Source organism: Anguilla anguilla, chromosome 2, assembly GCF_013347855.1.
Source record: "Anguilla anguilla isolate fAngAng1 chromosome 2, fAngAng1.pri, whole genome shotgun sequence".
In the NCBI taxonomy this organism is placed as follows: Eukaryota; Metazoa; Chordata; class Actinopteri; order Anguilliformes; family Anguillidae; genus Anguilla; species Anguilla anguilla.
In genome coordinates, this window is record NC_049202.1 from 9,648,371 (window position 1) to 9,670,404 (window position 22,034).

The following is a 22,034-nucleotide window of genomic DNA, read 5'->3' on the forward strand; positions in this document are numbered from 1 at the left end:
GAAATGGGTCAGTGTCTCAGCTGTTCTGACCTCCACGGAGAGGTCATTCCACCATCGTGGGGCCAGAACAGACAGGAGACGTGTTCTGGAAGTGCAGGTGCGAAGAGGGGGAGGTGCCAGGCGTCCTGAGGTAGCAGAACGGAGGGATCTAGCTGGCATGTAGAGTTTGAATATCTTGTGGAGGTATGCTGGGGCTGATCCCTTGACTGCCTGGTATGCTAGGACCAATGTTTTAAATTTGATGCGAAGATTAATTGCGTTACACAAAGTAGTCAACATTTAATCTAAAGACCAAGGTTTAACTGCCTTAAACAATGAATAGACAAAGACAAGCTACAGTCATGACAGAAATTAATCAAAGAAGATTCCAAACCACAGCTTGTTTCTCCCAAGGTGAGTGCTGAAGGCAATAATCAGAACCTATCCCAGCTCAGGAATCTTTCCCAGAACTCTTTGTGGGCGGCATGGTTGTGCAGTGGGCAGCCCTGTGACCTCACACCAAGAAGGTACTGGGTCTGAATCCCGGCCTGGGCCTTTCTGTGTGGAGTTTGAATTTTCTCCCTGTGTTTGTGTGAGTTTCCTCCCACAGTCCAAAGACATGTAGTTAGACTAACTGGAGACTCTAATGTACCCATAAATATGAGTGTTTGAATGAATGGCGTGGGGGCCCTGCAATAGATTGGTGAACTGTCCAGGGTGTATTCCTGCCTCAAGCCTAATGCATGCTGGGATAGGATCTAGCACCCCCCGTAACCCTGCCCAAGAATAAGCGGGTATAGATAATGGATGGATGGAGGAACTTTTTGCAGAACTAAAGGTCGATTTTGGTTCCCGGCACATAGTTCTTATCCTCCTTTGTCATCCCTGTGTGTGAGGTATTACCAGTCTAAGGTCTGCAAACTACTGGGGTGGAGCTTATAGCACTGAACATTGCGGATTAGTCAATCGCGAAATATTTGCGAGACTCACCAAGGAGACCACAAGAGCCATTTTTAAATACTGGGAACAGAAAGACATTGAGGAACAGCTAGAGAGCAAGAATGTTTTGAAATGGAAAAAGAAAACCTGTCAAAATTGTGTACCAGTGACAAGGTGCAAGCTTTGATCAGTATCTGGTCGGAGCAGAGGTGGAAAATCCAGATTCAGAAAGTAGTAGTCCTCCCCAGCATTTTGTTGAAATCACCTAGAATTACCTATTAGCAGAAATCTGAACAAGTTTGCCGCAAATAATGCCTCTCTCTCAAAGGCCATAATCTAAAATCTAGGTATGTGACAGTGCTGACATATCTGCCAAATCCCTATTGCAAAAGTATTTATATTCAGTGAGACTAAACTGGCAAAATGTAGGTACACTTACAAGAAAAAAACCTATCAATTGCACCAGGCATTAACAAACAGGATCTGAAATTGTCACTTGCTCCTGGGACATTCATCTGGGGTTGAGCTGGAACCAAACTGGACGATAGTCTGGCTTGTGACTGAAGCCCAGAGACGTGAAGAGGCTGTAGGACGCGACGTTGTCCTCTTCCACAAAACCGTAAACCGGACGGCCCTGCTCCAGCAGTGCCCTGGCCATGGTGGTGACCAGCAGCCGGGCGTGGCCCTTACGCCTGTGCTCAGGTGAGGTGTAGAGCAGGCCGAGGGCGCTGTGATGATACAGGAGCAGCCAGGACACTGGTGTGCCGTCCTCCGCGGTCACACACAAACTGGGGTAGTTAGAGATGTAGCTCACTATAGAGTTGTAGCTGCATTCGCGGGACCCGTATTTCCATGTGCTGTTGACCAGCTCAGCATGGGCTGTGGTGAGCGGCTTTAGCCTGCTCGCTAAATCGCTAGTGACAGAGAGAAGAATCGCAACATTATTCAGGACAAGAACTTTATTCAATTACATTCAGATATTTATTATCATATGCTTTAAACACATTTCCATTTATACATCTGGACATTTAATAGGAGAATTCAGTTTAAGCACCTTGCTTAAGAGCTCCAACCACTAAGCTACAAACCCAATTATCTAACTAGTAGGGGCATGTGTGAACACTGATAATGTGCTGGCTGATTTATATATGTGATATTTATTGATACTTGATCTCTGGTTTTATTTCATTCATTATTACTAAGAAGAAATCTGGCAAAGGTGAAGCTGGCAAAAAATGGCACTGAGGTTTCTCTACCTTTCTGGGTCCTTGAGGTGGCTGGCATCCTCAAGTGTCATCACAAACATGACTACCTGCGTCTTTGTTGGTGTGTTTTTGCAAGCTGCAAGTTCCTTCACTGCATCCAGATGTTTGCTGTCAACCCCTTTAACAGAAGAGCATAAACACGAAGCCTAATGACTGAGAGGCTTGTAAAATAATGGCAATACACAGAGCCAGAGTGGGACAGGCCTGGATCCAGTAGTCCAGCCATCAAAACCAGAAAGATTCTTGAGTTTTACATCTACTGTTGTATATGTCACAATGAGTCTCAGTATTTTATAGTAAACACTGATCATAGCACTGAAATGCAGCTAAAACTTACAGCGCCATGAAAAAGAATTTGCATTCTATAATTGTATTATTGCATAATATTCTATTATTGCATAACTTTCTTTAATGAAAAAAATATCAAACACCCATTTTACCTATGTGAAAAATTAATTTCCCCCTTAATTACTCAATCAACCAATTAACCAAATTTAATGTATAATTAGATTCAGCTGACTGAACACAGCCAGGCTTGATTGCAGCCAGCCCTGATGAATCTAAACCTCATTCATGTAAAATCTTTCAGTCAGAGTGAAGTAGTCACCACAAAGTTTCTATAAGTATAGTATGCCACGATCAAAGGAAATTCCAGAAGAGATGAGGAAAATGTTGAAATATATCACTCTGGAAAGGGTTTCAAAGCCATTTCTAAGGCTCTGGGACTCCATCGAATCACAGTGAAAGCTATTATCTTCAAATGGAGAACACTTGGAACACTAGTGAACCTTTCCAGGAGTGGCCAGCCTGTCACTAAATAAATGAAATAATCATTTTATGAATGTGTATTGTGTTTACTCAGTTTCATTTTGTGTGATATTACATTTTGTCGAAAGAAATGAAACCAATCAATGTGACAAATATACAATGATAGAAGAAATCAGGAAGGGGGTAAATACTTTTTCATGGCACTGTACATTTATTCCCATTGTGAAGTAATAGCCTGTATGCTATAATCAGGGGTTTACTGCAATTTTCACCTGCCAATAATGTGAACTGGCTCCAGTCAATAAGGCCACTGGTGCCAAGCAGTTTTTTCAAGCTCTCCTTGTCCTTGGTGTAGATGTGGTACATGTTTAAATCCTCCTCTTGGTCCTGACAATCCTGTCTTAACTAAAATATAAAAGCAACTGTGGTTTGATCATTTTTGCATTAAGAGACCAGGGTTGAAATTCTCTTATCAGTGTTTTCTCCAATTGGATGTAAGTTATCAAGTAACCAAAACCTACAAATAACACAAATACTACCAGAGAAGAAAAATTCTACATTCTGTTCATTCATAAAACTCAGTGATTGGCTCTACCTGTGGTGTTGGCTTACAGATGATTGCCCTAAAGTCTGGCCAAGAATCAGCAATTACTTCCCAGTTATATGGTTTACCTCTGTTGATATTATACAGACAGCCATACACCTAGAAATAACAAGACAAAAGATTTGGTATAATGTCAGTGTAATGTACAGTGGAACTGATATACGTTTGTAGAGAGTGATGAACCAGTTACAAATTAACTGCAAAGAAAATTAAAATGCAAATACAAATATATGACAGAATGAGAACTATTAGATGTATACTGCCCGAGTTTAAACTAATAGCAAGACCGAGAATCAAGACAGGAGAGATTAGTTTTCCTTGGCCTGAACAGGAATATAAATCAGAGTTTTACCCTTAATGATTCCGGGAATAATCCTCTTAGGATGTGTTCCGTTGACTTCAACTCTTCAGTGCCCAGAACATACATTCTACAAGGTCTGCAGGTGTGGACCGCTGACTTGGATAAGTAGATAGCTACAAATATGATGAATAATTATTTAACAACTCAAATTTTCAACAAAGGAAGTTACACAGAAGTCTTTCTTTTGCTCATGGAAAGTTTTGTCATTTGGTGCCATCCTAAAAGGTTATTAACGATGCGGTATGTAAGTTTGTTTAGAACCCTTTTGTTCCTATTTGGTTAAATTTCCTTCACATACTGACAGATATAAATAAATCAAATGCTCTAAGAAAAATCTGGTCTCTCTGACTGCCCCATGTTCTGAAATCAGCCGCTCCAAAATTTGACCCCAACTGAATCTTAACAACCAATCAGGAAAGCTCTCTTACACCAAGTATAGTGGTACTTTGTTAAAGCACAACACCAGGAAAGACAGAAAGAGCGATTTAATGCGAGTAACACGGAGTCCTCATTCATCTGGCATACTGTAGTAGGTCAATAAATGAATATAAAAATGTACCTAATGTAGAGTATTCTTTTCACCTAGCATTTAATACTCTAGAAGAACAATTTTACTGTAGCTACTGCTGCAACTAACAAATGCAATTTCAAGATTTACCAGTTAGTCTACACATAGCCTAAACCAAATTTGTATTAAACCAGGCTCAGACTAAGTGCATACCCAACATGAAAATGTTTTACAGCAATAATTAATTTGATCATAACTGTATATGGGATACATGATAAATACGAAGTATGAGAGTGAGTTCCAAAAGACTTCTCCATAATTAGTCCACAAATTCTCTGGATTTGTCATGACAAAGGTCCAGACTGTATGCATAATAAATTAGAACATTTTACTGTCTTTTTACTGTACCAGTGAGGAGATATGACGACTAAAGTTCATTGTAACCGCATATATGACAGTAGACTACTATATTCGGCCAACACTTTCACCAGATTAGTGAAAAGCAATTCCCAGGCCAAATGCATACGAAATATAAAGCTGATTTACTGTGGAAATTTTCAGATATTTACATTTTTGGCATAAACATCGATATGAAACTGATCATAGCGACTTCCGACTCATAATATAACAGGTCGAATATATCATCTCCCTCCAGTACTAGCTTAAACCAGGAGCCTACATAACGACCATTTGACCATGCTGAAAGGAGTCTTACCTGGAATTTCTTAATGGTTTCTCTTGCAGTTAGGACATGACAAAACTGCACTATTGCCCGACTTGTTTATGATTATTCTACTATAACTTCGGTCGTGTATTAAATTGTGCTGCTTTTTTAAAACTTTGATTTCTCCTACGGCCTTGTCTCATCTGAAATTGTTGTGGCGGTGTTAACTGTACAGATTCACCTAACAAAAAAGGAACATGATAGCGTAAAATTTGCACGGTGTGTCGTCACACACTACAATGCGAGCACACGCATTTAAGAAACACGGCGTCTGCAGGTCTGCAGCTTGATTGAGCAAATCAAGCTTTTGAGTCACTTCACCTCACCTTCGTTTCTTGGTTCTGAATTCGTTGACAATTTGAACACAAACTCCCGGTTTATTCAGAGGCCCTTTTCAGCAAAGTTTTATCAGTGCACCCCAGAGTTATTCTAAACATTTAGTTCCCGTCGACCAGGAAGTCCAGCTGTTTGAATTTTTTCATAGCAGTGCCGCGAGGGCAAAAATATTTCCATGGCAATGATATCTCAAAGTCCGCCCGCAAAGGAGAAAGGGAGAGGCGAATACGGGTCTGGGACTGTCACTGGACAATTTCCGAGTACAGCAGTTTTTTACACCTAACACCCTGTTTCAATATTAAGCACTGTTAATGCAGATCACAACTCAGCAGTTCAAACTCCACACATATCCAACATGTAACACAGATATATTTGATTTAATTTGTTAATTTTTGTCAACTAGGCTATATCAATTATAAATGAAATTACCAAGTTCATTGATAGATAGAGCAACCTGTTGGATCAACCTTTATACAAATGTGGGCTATAACTCACAATCAGATTAAAGCAAAGAGATGTATTGAGTTACACAAAGTAGTCAACAGTTAATTTAAAGACCAAGGTTTAACTGCCTTAAACAATGAATAGACAAAGACAAGCTAAAGTCACGACAGAAGTTAATGAAAAAAGATACAAAACCACAACTTGTTTCTCCCAAGGTGAGTGTTGAAGGCAATAATCAGAACCTATTCCAACTCAGGAACCTTTCCCAGAACTCAGGAACTTTTTGTGGGCGGCATCGTCTTGCAGTGAGCAGCACTGTCACCTCACACCAAGAAGGTACTGGGTTTGAATCCCAGCCCGGGCCTTTCTGTGTGGAGTTTGAATTTTCTCCCTGTGTTTGTGTGAGTTTCCTCCCACAGTCCAAAGACATGTAGTTAGACTAACTGGAGACTCTAAAGTGCCTATAGATATGAGTGTTTGAATGAATGGCGTGGGGGCCCTGCAACAGATTGGTGACCTGTCCAGGGTGTATTCCTGCCTCAAGCCTAATGCATGCTGGGATAGGATCTAGCACCCCCCGTAACCCTGCCCAAGAATAAGCGGGTACAGATAATGGATGGATGGAGGAACTTTTTGCAGAACTAAAGGTCGATTTTGGTTCCTGGGGCATGGTTCTTATCCCCCTTTGTTGTCCCTGCTTGTGAGGTATTACTATTCTAAGGTCTGCAAACTACTGGGGTGGAGCTTATAGCACTGAACATTGCGGATTAGTCAATCGCAATATTTGCGAGAATCGCCAAGGAGACCACAAGAGCCATTTTTAAATACTGGGAACAGAAAAACATTAAGCGACAGCTAGAGAGCAAGAACGTTTTGAAATGGAAAAAGAAAACCTGTCAAAATTGTGTACCAATGACGAGGTGCAAGCTTTGATCAGTATCTGGTCAGAGCAGAGGTGGAAAATCCAGGTTCAGAAAGTAATAGTCGTACCCATTATTTTGTTGCAATCATTTGGAATGACCTATTAGCAGAAATCTGAACAATCTAAAATCTAGGTATGTGACAGTGCTGACATATCTGCCAAACCCCTTTTGCAAAAGTATTTATATTTCAGTGAGACTAAACTGGCAAAATGTAGGTACACTTACAAGAAAAAAACCTATCAATTGCACTAGACATTAACAAACAGGGTCTGAGATCGGCACTTGCTCCTGGGACATTCATCTGGGGTTGAGTTGGAACCAAACTGGACGAAAGTCTGGCTTGTGACTGAAGCCCAGAGACGTGAAGAGGCTGTAGGACGGGTTGTTGCCCTCTTCCACGAAAGCGTAGATGGGACGGCCCTGCTCCAGCAGTGCCCTGGCCATGGTGGTGACTAGCAGCCGGGCGTGGCCCTTACGCCTGTGCTCAGGTGAGGTGTAGAGCAGGCCGAGGGTGCCGTGGTGACTCATGAGCAGCCAGGACACTGGTGTGCCGTCCTCCGCAGTCACGCACAAACTGGGGTAGTTAGAGATGTAGCTCACTATAGAGTTGTAGCTGCATTTGCTGGACCCGTATTTCCATGTGCTGTTGACCAGCTCAGCATGGGCTGTGGTGAGCGGCTTTAGCCTGCTCGCTAAATCGCTAGTGACAGAGAGAAGAATCGCAACATTATTCAGGACAAGAACTAAATTACATTCAGATATTTATTATCATATGCTTTAAACACATTTCCATTTATACATCTGGACATTTAATAGGAGAATTCAGTTTAAGCACCTTGCTAAAGAGCTCCAACCACTAAGCTACAAACCCAATTATCTAACTAGTAGGGGCATGTGTGAACACTTGATAATGTGCTGGCTGATTTATATATATGATATTTATTGATATTTGGTCTGTGGTTTTATTTCATGCGTTATTACTAAGTAGAAATCTGGCAAAGGTGAGGCTTGTGAACAATATGACACTAAGGTTTCTCTACCTTTCTGGGTCCTTGAGATGGTTGGAATCTTCAAGTGTCATTGCAAACATGAACCCCTGCATCTTTGTTGGTGTGTTTTTGCAAGCTGCCAGTTCCTTCACTGCATCCAGATGTTTGCCGTCAACCCCTTTAACAGAAGAGCATAAACACGAAGACCTAATGACTGACAGGCTTGTAAAATAATGGCCATACACAGAGCCAGAGTGTCTAATAGTCTCTAACAGTCATCAAAACCAGAAAGACTCCTGAGTTTCACATCTACTGTTGTATATGTCACAATGATGCCGTGAAAAATAAGTTGAATTCTATTATTTTATTATTGCATCATATTCTATTATTGCATATCTTTAGACAAAATGTAATATTAGACAAAGGTAAACTGAGTAAACACAAAACCAGATTTTAAAAATTATTTCATTTATTTAATGAAAAAAGTTATCAAACACCCAGATTACCCATGTGAAAAAGCAATTGCCCCCTTAATTACATAAACAATTAACCTAATTTAATTGGTAATTTGATTCAGCTGACTGAACACAGCCAGGCTTGATTGCAGCCAGCCCTGATGAATATAAACCTCACTCATGCTATAATCACAGGTTTACTATAATTTTCACCTGCCAATAATGTGAACTGGCTCCAGTCAAGAAGGCCACTGGTGCCAAGCAGGTTTTGTAAGCTCTCCTTGTCCTTGGCGTAGATGTGGCACATGTTGCAATCCCCCTCTCGGTCTTGATAATCCTGCCTTGACTAAACAGTAAAAGCAACTGTGCTCAGATCATTTTTGCATCAAGAGACCAGAGTAGAAATTCTGTAATCAGCGTTTTCTCCAATTGGATGTAAAGAAGAATTAAAGTTACCAAAACCTACAAATAGCACAAACAATACCAGAGAAGAACAATTATACATTCTGTTCATTCATAAAACTCAGTGATTGGCTCTACCTGCAGTTTTGGCTTACAGATGATAGCCCGAAAGTCTGGCCAGGAATCAGAAATTACTTCCCAGTTATATGGTTTTCCTCTGTTGATATTATACAGACAGCCATAAACCTAGAAATAACAAAGCAGAAGATTTGGCATAATGTCAGTGTAATGTACAGTGGAACTGATATTTGTTTGTAGAGAGTGACAAACCAGTTATAAATTAATTGCAAAGAATATATGGAAAATTAAAATGCAAATATAAATATATGACAGAATGAGAACATTTAGATGTATACTGCCCATGTTTAAACTAACAGCAAGACCGATAATCGAGACAAGAGAGATTTGTTTTCCTTGGCCTGAACAGGAATATAAAACAGAGTTTTACCCTTAATGATTCCGGGAATGATCCTCTTAGGATGTGTTCGGCTGACTTCAACTCTTCAGTGCCCAGAACAAACATTCTACAAGGTCTGCAGGTGTGGACCGCTGACTTGGATAAGCAGACAGCTACAAATATGATGAATTACTTATTTAACAAGTGGAATTTCTATCAATGCATCTATAGGTTATTTTAAACATTTAGTTCCAGTCGACAAGGAAGATCAGCTGTTAGATAAATTTTTTTCATAGCAGTACTTTGAAGGCAAACCTATTTTTATACAGTCTATGGCAAACATATCTCCATGGAAATGATATGTCAAAGCCCACCCACAAAGGAGAAAGGGAGAGGCGGATACGAATCTGGGACTGTCATTGGACAATTTCCGAATCCAGCAGTTTTTTTTACAGCTAACACCCTGATTTAATATTAAGCACTCAGATATATTTGATTTAATTTGTTAATTATTATCAACTATATCAATTATAAATGAAATTACCAAGTTCACTGATAGATAGAGAAACCTGCTGGATCAACCTTTATACAAATGTGGGCTATAACTCACAACCAGATTAAAACAAAGAGATTTACTGAGTTACACAAAGTAGTCAACATTTAATCTAAAGACCAAGGTTTAACTGCCTTAAACAATGAATAGACAAAGACAAGCTACAGTCACGAAATAAATAAATCAAAGAAGATACCAAACCACAACTTGTTTCTCCCAAGGTGAGTGTTGAAGGCAATAATCAGAACCTATCCCAGCTCAGGAAGCTTTCCCAGAGCTCAGGAACTTTTTGTGGGTGGCATGGTTGTGCAGTGGGCAGCCCTGTCACCTCACACCAAGAAGGTCCTTTCTGTGTGGAGTTTGCATGTTCTCCCTGTGTTTCTGTGAGGTTAGGCTAACTGGAGACTCTAAAGTGCCCATAGATATGAGTGTTTGAATGAATGGTGTGGGGGCCCTGAGATAGATTGGTGACCTGTCCAGGGTGTAATCCTCCCTCAAGAGCCATTTTTAAATACCGGGAACAGAAAAACATTGAGCAACAGCTAGAGAGCAAGAAAATTTTGAAATGGAAAAAGAAAATCTGTCAAAATTGTGTACCAATGACGAGGTGCAAGCTTTTATCAGTATCTGGTCAGAGCAGAGGTGGAAAATCAAGGTTCAGAAAGTAGTAGTCCTTCCCAGTATTTTGTTGCAATCACCTGGAATTACCTATTAGCAGAAATCTCCAGCCAGGAGGTAGAACTAATTAGTGAAATCAGCTGGATAAGTCTGCGGGGGGAAGAAGCACATGGCAGGACTTTTACTTTCTGACCCCTGGACTTTCCATTTCTGTGTCGGCAGATGACCTACAGGAGGAATTTGAGTCAAGGACTCATAATGAAACAGAGTACCAAAAGATTTCTTTGCCTATATCTGAACTGGGCGCAGACCATTCAGCCAAACAATATTGGCAAAAAACAAACAAAAAAAAAAATTTTGAAGTAAGATTCCAAAAGAATTAAAGGCCACAACAACATACAGAAATGGCATCTTAAAAATGTAACCCTTGCTTTTTTCCTATCTCTTCTTCTTACTTATCTCCTCCAATCTAATCTTCATGGTTCTTGAGATGTGGTGAAGCAAAAGCAAACACTCTCCAGGAACTGTTTTAATTTAGCAATTTGGCAAATTTGCCAAAACCCTAATGTAGAATTCTTTATATTTCAGTGAGACTAAACTGGAAAAGTATTGGTCCATTTACAAGAAGGCAAAAAACCTATAAATTGTACCAGGCATTAAGAAACAGGGTTTGAGATCGTCACTTGCTCCTGGGACATTCATCTGGGGTTGAGCTGGAACCAAACTGCACGATAGTCTGGCTTGTGACTGAAACCCAGAGACGTGAAGAGGCTGTAGGACACGAGGTTGTCCTCTTCCACGAAACTGTAAACCGGACGGCCCTGCTCCAGCAGTGCCTTGACCATGGTGGTGACCAGCAGCCGGGCGTGGCCCTTACGCCTGTGCTCAGGTGAGGTGTAGAGCAGGCCGAGGGCGCTGTGATGATACAGGAGCAGCCAGGACACTGGTGTGCCATCCTCCGCGGTCACACACAAACTGGGGTAGTTAGAGATGTAGCTCACTATAGAATTGTAGCTGCTCTTGCTGGACCCGTGCTTCCATTGGCTGTTGACCAGCTCAGCATGGGCTGTGGTGAGCGGCTTTAGCCTGCTCGCTAAATCGCTAGTGACAGAGAGAAGAATCGCATTATTATTCAGTACAAGAACTTTATTCAATTACATTCAGATATTTATTATCATATGCTTTAAACATATTTCCATTCATACATCTGGACATTTAATGGGAAAATTCAGTTTAAGCACCTTACTAAAGAGCTCCAACCACTAAGCTACAAACCCAATTATCTAACGGTTAGGGGCATGTGTGAACACTGATAATGTGCTGGCTGATTTATATATATGATATTTATTGATATTTGGTCTGTGGTTTTATTTCATGCATTATTACTAGGAAGAAAGGTGAAGCTTGCATACAAAGTAGCACTAAGGTTTGTCTACCTTTCTGGGTCCTTGAGATGGCTGGCATCCTCAAGTGTCATCACAAACATGACCAGCTCTGTCTCTGTTGGTGTGTTTTTGCAAGCTGCCAGTTCCTTCACTGCATCCAGATGTTTGCTGTCAACCCCTTTAACAGAAGCACATAAACACAACGCCGAATGACTGACAGGCCTGTAAAATATTGGTAATACACAGAGCCAGAGTGGGAGAGGCCTGGATCCAGAAGTCCACCCATCAAAACCTGAAAGATTCTTGAGTTTTAAATCAACTGTTGTACATGGTCAATATCATAATGGTACTCAGTATTTTATAGTAATCACTGATCATAGCACTGAAATTCAGCTGAAGCCTACATTTTTTTCCCATTGTGAAGTAATAGCCTGTATGCTATAATCAGGGGTTTACTGTAATTTTCACCTGCCAATAATGTGAACTGGCTCCAGTCAAGAAGGCCACTGGTGCCAAGTAGTTTTTGCAAGCTCCCCTTGTCCTTGGCGTAGATGTGGCACATGTTGCAATCCCCCTCTCGGTCCTGATAATCCTGCCTTGACTAAACAATAAAAGCAACTGCGCTTTGATCATTTTTGCATCAAGAGACCAGGGATGAAATTCAGTTTTCAGACTTTGGTTCAATTATAGGACTTATAGAAACATTCAAGTTACCAAACACCTACAAATTCTACATTCTATTAATTCATAAAACTGGGTGAAAACTACGCTCTACCTGATGTTTTGGCTTACAGATGATTGCCCTAAAGTCTGGCCAAGAATCAGCAATTACTTCCCAGTTATATGGTTTTCCTCTGTTGATATTATACAGACAGCCATACACCTAGAAATAACAAGACAAAATATTTGGTATAACGTCAGTGTAATGTACAGTGCAATTGAATTTTATTTATTTATTTATTTTTTGTAGAGAGTGAGGAACTAGTTACAAATTAATTGCAAAAAAATATGTGGAAAATTTAAATGCAAATATATGAGAGAATGAGAACAATTAGATGTGTACTGCCCAAGTTTAAACTAACAGCAAGATTGTGAATAGAGACAGGAGAGATGAGTTGTCCTTGGCCTGAACCGTTTTACAACTCTGTGTTTTACCTTCAGTGATTCCGGGAATAATCCTTTTAGGATTTGTTCTGCTGACTTCAACTCTTCAGTGCACAGAACATACATTCTGCAACCTCTGCAGGCGTGGGCCACTGACTTTGATAAGCAGACAGCTACAAATATAAGGAACTATTTTACAACGGGAATTTTCAACAAATAAAGTTACATAGAAGTATTTTTTTTTTTTTTTGGTAATGGGAAATAATATTATCTAGCTCCGTCCTTAAAGGTAGGCTAATTAAAGGTGCGGTATGTAAATTTGTTTTCGAACACTTTTGTTCATATTCGGTTGAATTTTCTTCACATTCCCACAGATAGTAATACGTCAAAGCTTTTAAGAAAAATATATAACGGAATTAATGGGTTTCCCAGCGGTTGGGATACTACAAAAACTCCACCATTGCTCGACTTGTTATAGTTTTTTAAACAAAAAACACGGCGTCCGCAGGCCTGCTGTTGTTGACCAAATACATTTGTTGACAGTGACCTCACCTTTGTTTCTTGGGTCTGAATTCGTTGACGATTTAAACACAGCCTCTCAGTTTACTCAGAGACATTTTCAGAAACAATATGACACTTCAGTTTTATCAATGTAATGAAAGGTTTATTAAAAACATTCTGTTTCCGTTGACCAGGAAGTTCAGCTGTTTGCATTACTTTTTTTTCCCGTTGTTGAGGCTGCAGCAAAGCCTTTACCTTTGACCTCAGCAGTACGCTGCCAGTCCCAAAGATGGCTGCGTACATGAGGATTCCCAAAACATGCCAAGCTCTTTTAAACGCGAAATATTTCAGCTCAGTGATAGGCTTAAGGGCGCGCTTAGCCTTTACTTCTACGGCGAGACATGCCGAATTCACGTCAAAAAGAGTACGAAGTATGTTTACTGAATTCTTCAGAGATCGGCACCGACACAAGCTTGTGCAGTCCTCTCCAGTGCGCCCGCGAGGGGACCCAAGCCTCTTGTTCGTCAATGCAGGCATGAACCAGGTAACTGACAGCTGTCAACGCACTGTCAGTAGTATTTGCCTGAGATCTATAACACTGCTTAAATCGGCCACAGCATGTGGACATTTTCAGCGCATACGGGGTGCCCTTTTGAACGTGTTGTTCCTTAAAATATGCCAGTGCTGTGTTATTTAGATCCGCTGCAGTTATGCATTTACTGCCGTAAACTGTTGACTTGCGTTATAGATGGCAACTAGATCGCTACGGTAAAGTAGCTAGCCTGTGTAGCTACTAACACAATACAATGTGTTACTGGTTAATGTAACATTATTTACTGCTTAATTTTTCTCCAGTCTCCCTTTTGGTTTGCAAAGAAGAAGCACGTTAATTCACCGAACAGCACAAATACAGGTGTAAACCAAAGGAATATATCCAAAAACCGTAAACGTTTGTGGATCTTGGGTTCAGCTAGAATATTCGGATGCAGTACTGTGCTGTTTACGACCTGGACATCACAGTCTGCTGTACATTTCCTGGACAGGCTGTGTCAGCTCTGAAATCCTTAATGAATTAAATTAGCAACCTACCCAACTATGCCCTACTTCAACTGAAAGCATAGTGCACAGTGTGTCACAGGCCTGTGTTAGGTTATTGGGATGTTTGGTAATGATAAGTGTTGCTGGCTGATTTGTGGTTTGAATTGCTCCCCTGCTCTCCCAGTTCAAGCCCATCTTCCTGGGCGCGGTGGACCCTCGCAGCGAGATGGCGCATTACCGGCGGGTGGTGAACAGTCAGAAATGCGTCCGCGCCGGCGGCAAGCACAACGACCTGGACGACGTGGGCCGGGATGTCTACCATCACACCTTCTTCGAGATGCTGGGAAACTGGTCCTTCGGAGACTACTTCAAGGTCTGTCTGTCTGTCTGTCCAGCTCCTGCACTTGTCCAGACTTTTGTGTGATGACAGTTCCCGGATAGACAGACCCTTGACAGGACAGACGGATAAGAGCGCGTGGGATTTCTCTGTTTCAGGAAGAGGCCTGCTCCATGGCCTGGGAGCTGCTGACGGAGGTGTACGGGATCCCGCCGGATCGGCTGTACGTGTCGTACTTCGGCGGGGACGCCGCTCTGGGGCTGGCGGCTGACGAGGAAACGCGGGAAATCTGGCTGAGCCTGGGGTAGGCCCCCTCCCCTCTGCCCCCTCCCCTGTGCCCCCCACCCTCAGCAACTCTACACAGACGTCATGATGTAAATCTAACAGGAATGAATCTCCTCATTCCAAAGACCCAGTGAACAATCCAGCCAGGAAAAGGGTGAAGAACACACAACGGTGTGTTCTGTTACAAAATACAAAATACATCCCAAGTAAATGTATCTATAAGCTACCGTGAAAATGGGGGAGGTGTACATTGCTTTGAAGGTGGTGCAGGGCGATAAACCATGCAGGGACGGAGGTCAGCAGCTAGTATTGCATATGAAATACATACACTAATACACCTTGCTGCACCTGATTGCACACTGCACCTCTGTCTCTGTCTCTGTCTCCTCACCTGGAACCCCTGCAGGGTCCCACCAAGTCGCGTCCTGCCGTTTGGGATGAGGGAGAATTTTTGGGAGATGGGGGAGACGGGGCCCTGCGGTCCGTGCACGGAGATCCACTACGATCATGTAGGGGGGCGGAACGCGGCCAGCCTGGTGAACCAGGACAGCCCGGAGGTGGTTGAGATCTGGAACCTGGTCTTCATGCAGTACACCAGGTATACAGATCTAACCTGGAGCTGTGATTCTGTCAGTAACTGAACGTGCGGGGCTGTCAGTGGCTCAGTGTGTCAGTGTTAAGGCTGCACCAGAGCCACCAGAAACATAACAAAGCTGACACCAGGTTTGAACGAAAGGAAAAGATTTATTCACCAAAAGCAAGTAGGCATGCAAACGTGCTTAGGGTTTCAGAGGCTCAGGGTGTCTGTGGCTCTATGTGTCTGTGGCTCAGTGTGTCAGTGACTCAGTCAGTGGCTCAGGGTGTCTGTGACTCAGTCGGTGGCTCAGTGTGTCTGTGGCTCCGGGCGTCTGTGACTCAGTCAGTGGCTCAGAGTGTCTGTGTCTGTGTTTAACTCTTGCTCTTGCAGGGAGGTGGACGGCAGCCTGCGGCCCCTCCCCCAGCTCAGTGTGGATACCGGGATGGGCCTGGAGCGGCTGGTCACCGTCCTGCAGGGCCAGCGCTCCAACTACGACACCGACCTGTTCACCCCTCTGCTGTCTGCCATTCACCAGGTACCCTCTCTTACCTGCTGTTAAAATGGTACCCTCTCTTACCTGTTCAACTGGTACCCTCTCTTCCTGTACTCTTTAAAAGGACAGAGGCTTCCTATTTATGATAGAACAGAGAAAAGTGCCCTGACCCTGCTGTCTCTCCCCCCCCCCCCCCCCCCAGAACTCCAGGTGTCCGGAGTACCGTGGCCGAACCGGACAGGCCGATGACGGAAATGTGGACATGGCGTACCGCGTCCTCGCTGACCACATCCGCACCCTGTCCGTCTGCATCGCCGACGGAGTCTACCCCGGCATGTCCGGCGCCGAGTGAGTCCCCTTAGCCCAGCAGGGTGTCTCCATTCAGACACCGAGTGAGTCCCCTTAGCCCAGCAGGGTGTCTCCGCTCAGACACCAAGTGAGTCCAGTTAGTGCTATGCTGCACTGCAGGTGTTTGCAGAGGGGAGGGGCCATTAGCAGGAATCAGCTAAGTGTGTGTGTGTGTGTGCGTGTGTGTGTGTGTGTGTGCGCGTGTGTGTGTTCTGCAGGCTGGTGTTGAGGCGCATTCTACGGCGGGCGGTGCGTTACTCCACAGAGGTGCTGCTGGCCCCCCCGGGGACGCTGGCCAGCCTGGTCCCCACTGTGGCCCAAATACTGGTGCGTCTCGGCCAGGACGGAAATTGAAATTGAAAACAACAGAGTTCTAGAACACTGACTAAATAAAATAAAAAACATTCCGAAAAGCCTTCTCTTTAAACGGTTGATTAATTAGTTAAGTACAGAGTGACAAGAAAAACCAGCAGACTCTGCAGCTCTATAGGGTCATGGTGTGGGAGGCCTGGTGTGTACAGTATTCTGTACTTGCTGTGATATTTGTTTCTGTATCACTGACACTCTTCCTGTACTTTCTCTTACAGGGTGAAGCCTATCCTGAACTGTACAGAGAAACTGTGAGGGTGAGCTGATTGATGGGTGAGCTGTGAGGGTGAGCTTACAGTATGTTCCATAAAATCAGAACCCTATTAATACCGTACTACAATGTGTGCCTCTAGATCATGGACATCATCAACGACAACGAAGCCCAGTTTCTCTCCTCCTTAAAGCAGGGGAGGGGTGTGATTGACAGAACCCTCCAGAAGATGGGCGGGGCCCAGCTGTTTCCAGGTAAGTGACTCATGTGACATGTCACACGATAATAACAGACACACATTTAACATGCATTAGCTTCCTATGCAGAATAAATGTAGCTGACTTAAAAGATGTCCTGCCATGTTTGCTAGCTAAAAGTTTTGTACACATGGTATTGCGAAGCATGGAGATAGATAGCTAATGTATCTAATTTATTAACTGCCTTTGTTATATTATGCCACCATTTATTAGTGACTTTGAGAGTCTTGTCAGTTCGCAGAGTCAGATTAATGTATTTTGCTTAGTAGATTTTGGTATTAATGTACCTACTCTTGCCACCTGTCTATCAAACCCATACTGCCCATCAGGGTCTGTTGCCTGGTCACTGCATCGCAACCTTGGCTTTCCCATGGACCTGATTGGCTTAATGCTGGAGGAGAGGGGCGTGACCATGGATACAGAGGCTGTGGATAGGCTAGCGGCAGAAGAAGAAAAGGTCAGTTGTTCTTTTGTGTGATACCATAAATATCTACCATTGAAGGTTAAAATACATTTTTAAGTCTGACCCTATGAGGTAAACAGTGTTAATGTTAAATTCCCTATTAGATGTAGTCCCTAAAGGAAAATTACTAAAGGTAAATTCCACACTGATATCAGGAACACAATTTTACTTTGGAGCTGGCCGGGTCATGCAGTGGAGGTTAGAAATCCTTGGGTGCTGGATACTCTCTAGTTCGTAGGTAAATGATGGGCTGAATGGCCTGTTCTCCTCAGTATGCATTTGTATATGGTTAATGTGGAACCCCTGTGTTTTGGGGTCCTGCAGTTGAAGACTCATACCGAGGGTCCTAACAGAGAGAGCTGTACTGAGCTGGATCTGCACAGTCTCTCAGCACTGCAGGGGGCGGGGATTCCCCACACTGACGATTCTCCAAAATACCGCTATTCCCTGGACCAGGATGGCCGATATGGTGAGTGCGTGATTGTGAGTGTGAGTGTATGTCTGTATGTCTGTATGTGTGTGTCTACATGAGTGTGTGTGTGCTTGTGTGCGTGTGTGTATATAAGTGTATGTGTGTGCGTGTGTGTATACGTGTGTGTGTGTGTGTGTGAGAGTGTGTTTCTCTAACCTCGCTCCTCTCTCTCAGTGTTCCCGTCCTGCTGGTCCACGGTGCGAGCCCTGTACAGCTCACAGTCTCTGGTGTCGGAGGTGCGGGAGGGGCAGAGGTGTGGGGTGGTCCTGGATCAGACCTGCTTCTACGCCGAGCAGGGAGGCCAGACCCACGACCAGGGCTACTTCATCCGGGACGGGCTGCAGGTACCCTCTCTGCACAGGTGTGCCTATGCCAACACCTTTACCTGGCCAGAGCCCCTGGTGGAGACACTGCTGGGGAATATAATTAACTCATTTTATTACAGTGATTTGCTGTCCTGTTCTGTGCAGGACGTCCTGTTCCCGGTGGAGGCGGTGCAGCAGGTGGGCGGGTACGTGGTCCACCAGGTAACCGCCGGCGACGCCCTGCGGACTGGTGACAGGGTCCAGCTGTTTGTAGACACGGTACGTGTTACCAAGGTGACCCAGCTCTGTGCCGGTCGGGAGGGGGGCGTATGTTTTGCGTTTTGGAGGTGACCGCCGTCTGTGCTGCTGCAGGGTCACCCACAGGGCTGTCCTTCGGTGGGGTGGGGGGGTATGTTTTGTGTTTGTGGAGGTGACCATCCTCTGTCTCGCCACAGGCACACAGACTGGCCTGTATGGTGAAGCACACGGCGACACACGTCCTCAACTTCTCGCTCCGGCAGCTGCTGGGGGAGGGGGTGGAGCAGAGGGGGTCTCATGTCACGCCCGACCGGCTGCGTTTCGACTTCAGCGTGAGGGTGAGAACGCGGCCAAGCCCCGGCTGTGGCGGGAAAATGCGGCCGTTTGAAGAAAGGGAGTTCAACGTCTCCCTTTCCCTCCTGCCGTCTCCAGGGCTCTCTGAACGTCCAGCAGCTCCAGGAAGTCGAGCAGAAGGTGCAGGAAGTCATCGCGCAGAACGAGGATGTGTACGTCCAGGAGCTGCCGCTGGCCCTGGCCAAACACATACCCGGCCTGAGAACAGTGGATGAGGTAAGGCCTTGGGGACCCCCCGTCCCTCCGCACCCAGGGAAAGTAACCCTTGGGGCCCCACCCTGGGGACACAACCCTTGGGCCCCACCCCAGCCCAGCATAGGCAGAAGAAAGCTGGTGGGCTTAAGCGGGATCATGTTTGTGCGTTGCAGGTGTACCCGGATCCAGTCAGGGTGGTGTCTGTGGGAATCCCTGTTCCTGACCTGACCAACTCTTCCACTGACCGGCCGACATCTGTGGAGCTTTGCTGTGGAACGTAAGATTATCTACTAGGAAAATGTTCACAGTATTTATTACTGATTTACGTGGCTTAATGCAAGGGTTTGTAACTACAAATCTGGGGATTCCTTGAGCCTCTGTGGATGGTCTCTGACAGACAGCAGTGACTGCCTGTGTGTGTTTTCAGACACTTGCTGAGGACGGGGGAGATCCATGACTTTGTCATTGTGGCAGAGAGACAGCTGGTGAAGGGAGTGAGCCGGGTCGTGGCTGTCACTGGAGAGGAAGCTCGAAAGGCCAGTTTGTTTCACCTTATCAAATACATTCAGCCATTCCTAGGAGACACATTTTAAAGGCCACGCTACTGGCTTACCTCAGTGTCTCTTGGAGTGATTTCTCCTGTAGCTACTGTTCACGCTTTCCCTTGGAGAGAAGCCTGCTGGTTTTCATTGTTACTCAGTAGTTTCCTCATCCTAGGCAGGGCACTGCAGTTGTATCTTTGAGCAAGGCACCTCATCTAAATTGCTCAGTAAATATCCAGCTGTATAATGGCTCTGGATAAGAGCATGTGTCCGATGCCTGTGATGTAAAAGCTATTTCTGACTCACAGGCCCGTGAGGCGGGGCACACCCTGGTCCAGGAGGTGGAGTCTTTGTCGGCACGGCTACCGTCTGCAGGCTCCGCCCTCTGCACTGCACACAGGCTATCCAAAGAAGTGGGCCAGCTGACTGATGTACATGAAGCCGCCGTTTGCACTTACGCTATGACCTCATCATTCCTACACCCTCATTAATGTTCCCTACACCGTCATTAGCTTTCCTGACACCCTCATTTGCTATGTAGTAGACTATGATCCCTGTGTTTACCATTAGCGTCATTGGCTGTGTTTCCCTGTGATTAGCGTTAGCAGCATTGACTGTGTTTTCCTGTGGTTAGCATTAGCAGCATTGACTGTGTTTTCCTGTGGTTAGCGTTAGCAGCAGTGACTCTGTTTCCCTGTGATTAGCATTAGCAGCATTGACTCTGTTTCCCTGTGGTTATAGTGTTAGCAGTTTGCGTTTGCCCGTGGTTACCATTAGCATTAGCGCATCTGGTCTCTGTTCCAGGCGGTGGAAAACGTGCTCATGCCACAGTGGCAGAGGAAAGAGCTCCATCATCGTCTGAAAGCGATGCAGAGATCCACCAACACTGCCATCAGGAAGCTGGAGACCAGCGAGGTACAGCACACACCGTCCTGTCTCTGTTACAACCGTAACAGCAGCCTCTGAACCGTAACAAGCTGTTTATCGTCCCTCACTCTCTTAGTCCCTTACTCTTTTTACGTGAAATAGCTACGTGTGGAATAACGTGTACACGATCCACTTTTAATCAGTCAGATTCACTAATGCTGTTGGTGGAAGTGGGATTTTTAGAGAAGAATATTGATTACTACTGCAGTGGAACTGTGTTTTCTACAGCTGAATATGAGTTATTACCTCCCAGATGGCAAATTACGGGGGGTAATAATTGTATGTTATGGTGTTTTATGGTGTTTCAATAGTGTCTTAATTTTGTTCCATCTGCTTACCCCCAGGCCGCAGGGAAAGCCCACGTCCTGCTGGAGAAACACGGCAGTAAGGCTGTGGTCGTGGACACTGTGGAGGCAGATTCAATATCAGTACGGTCCTCCTCGTTCTCACTAACTGCTCTTTTAAAACATTACACGTAGACCCAGTCAGGCTGTGTAAACTCTGTCCGGGCCCCACAGGTGGTGATGAAGGTGGTGAATCAGTACAGTGATCGGGCCCCGGGGACCAAGGTCATGCTCCTGTCCCACCTGCAGTCCGGGAGGGTCCTGTGTGCCTGTCAGGTGCCCAAGGTACAGCCCCGGGGGGGTTAGGGTTAGTGTAAGATGTGTGTGTTCGGGGGGGGGCGGGGGGGTTGGGGGGCACTCAGCGTATGATTAAGAGTTATGGAGATGTGTGTGTTTGGGGTGTGATTACAGTAAAGTGTGTGTTTTCGGGTGCTGGCTGGCATATGATCAGACTGTATTTGAAACCCTTTTCCCCCGCAGGGCTGCAGTGCTCTCTCTGCCAGTGATTGGGCCCTGGCCGTCTGTAGCCACCTGGGGGGCAACGCAGGAGGGTCCTCTACTGTTGCCAAGGGAACAGGAAACACGCAGGACATCACAGAGGCCCTCCGGTGGGCCGAGGAGTTTGCCTGCGCCAAGTCCCAACACTGACCCAGTACCAACCCAACACTGACCCACACACGGACCCAATACCAACTCAACACTTACCCAATACCAACCCAAAACAGACCCAATGCACTGGTCCAGTGCCAATCCAGCTCTGACCGAACAGAATGACCTAACATTGACCCACCGCACCAACTAAACACTAACCTCCACAACAGACTCCCAACACAGACCAAGCACACCAACCCAACACAGACCCCCAAGACAGAGACTCAACACTGACCCAACACACCGACCTAACACCCTACACTGAAGCCCAGGACCACTTACTGGGATTTGTA

The 22,034-nt window shown here is 44.7% G+C and overlaps 3 protein-coding genes across 9 annotated transcripts in view; 1 reads left to right on the forward strand and 2 right to left on the reverse strand.

The window, feature by feature from the left end:
* LOC118220683 (glycine N-acyltransferase-like protein 3) overlaps window positions 1-9,627 on the reverse strand; it is a 31,747-nt gene extending 22,120 nt beyond the window's left edge. The window contains exon 1 of one of the 2 annotated variants that reach the window (XM_035404761.1): window positions 9,352-9,627. The gene's annotated coding sequence lies outside the window, so the exon portion shown is untranslated. Of the gene's footprint in view, window positions 1-5,469; window positions 5,525-9,351 lie in introns of those variants that run through there. The other variant, XM_035404763.1, reaches the window with a different exon arrangement.
* On the reverse strand, window positions 184-13,661 carry si:ch73-106k19.2 (glycine N-acyltransferase-like protein 3). 6 transcript variants are annotated; one of them, XM_035404770.1, is made up of 6 exons: window positions 13,367-13,661; window positions 12,866-12,987; window positions 12,486-12,593; window positions 12,179-12,311; window positions 2,175-2,301; window positions 184-1,832 (listed from the first exon to the last, which is right to left on the reverse strand). In XM_035404770.1, the coding sequence occupies exons 2-6, from the start codon at window positions 12,938-12,940 to the stop codon at window positions 1,430-1,432; spliced, it is 846 nt and encodes a 281-aa protein (XP_035260661.1). In that variant the 5' UTR covers window positions 12,941-12,987; window positions 13,367-13,661; the 3' UTR covers window positions 184-1,429. The 6 variants fall into 6 exon arrangements, with proteins under 6 accessions (XP_035260661.1, XP_035260662.1, XP_035260659.1 ...); XM_035404771.1 differs by lacking the exons at window positions 12,179-12,311; window positions 12,486-12,593; window positions 12,866-12,987; window positions 13,367-13,661 and adding exons at window positions 3,224-3,356; window positions 3,547-3,654; window positions 3,908-4,029; window positions 5,475-5,614; XM_035404768.1 differs by lacking the exons at window positions 184-1,832; window positions 2,175-2,301 and adding exons at window positions 5,982-7,551; window positions 7,892-8,018.
* Window positions 13,591-21,884, forward strand: aars2 (alanyl-tRNA synthetase 2, mitochondrial (putative)). Its single transcript, XM_035404746.1, has 22 exons — window positions 13,591-13,859; window positions 14,538-14,726; window positions 14,849-14,994; window positions 15,382-15,573; window positions 15,943-16,087; window positions 16,248-16,393; window positions 16,612-16,720; window positions 16,981-17,019; window positions 17,116-17,227; window positions 17,560-17,687; window positions 18,018-18,162; window positions 18,340-18,509; window positions 18,636-18,749; window positions 18,926-19,066; window positions 19,161-19,298; window positions 19,451-19,554; window positions 19,705-19,813; window positions 20,128-20,250; window positions 20,624-20,734; window positions 21,091-21,174; window positions 21,265-21,375; window positions 21,571-21,884. Exons 1-22 carry the CDS (start codon window positions 13,605-13,607, stop codon window positions 21,736-21,738), a joined length of 2,979 nt encoding a protein of 992 aa, XP_035260637.1. The 5' UTR covers window positions 13,591-13,604; the 3' UTR covers window positions 21,739-21,884.
* The last annotated feature ends 150 nt before the right edge of the window (window positions 21,885-22,034 follow it).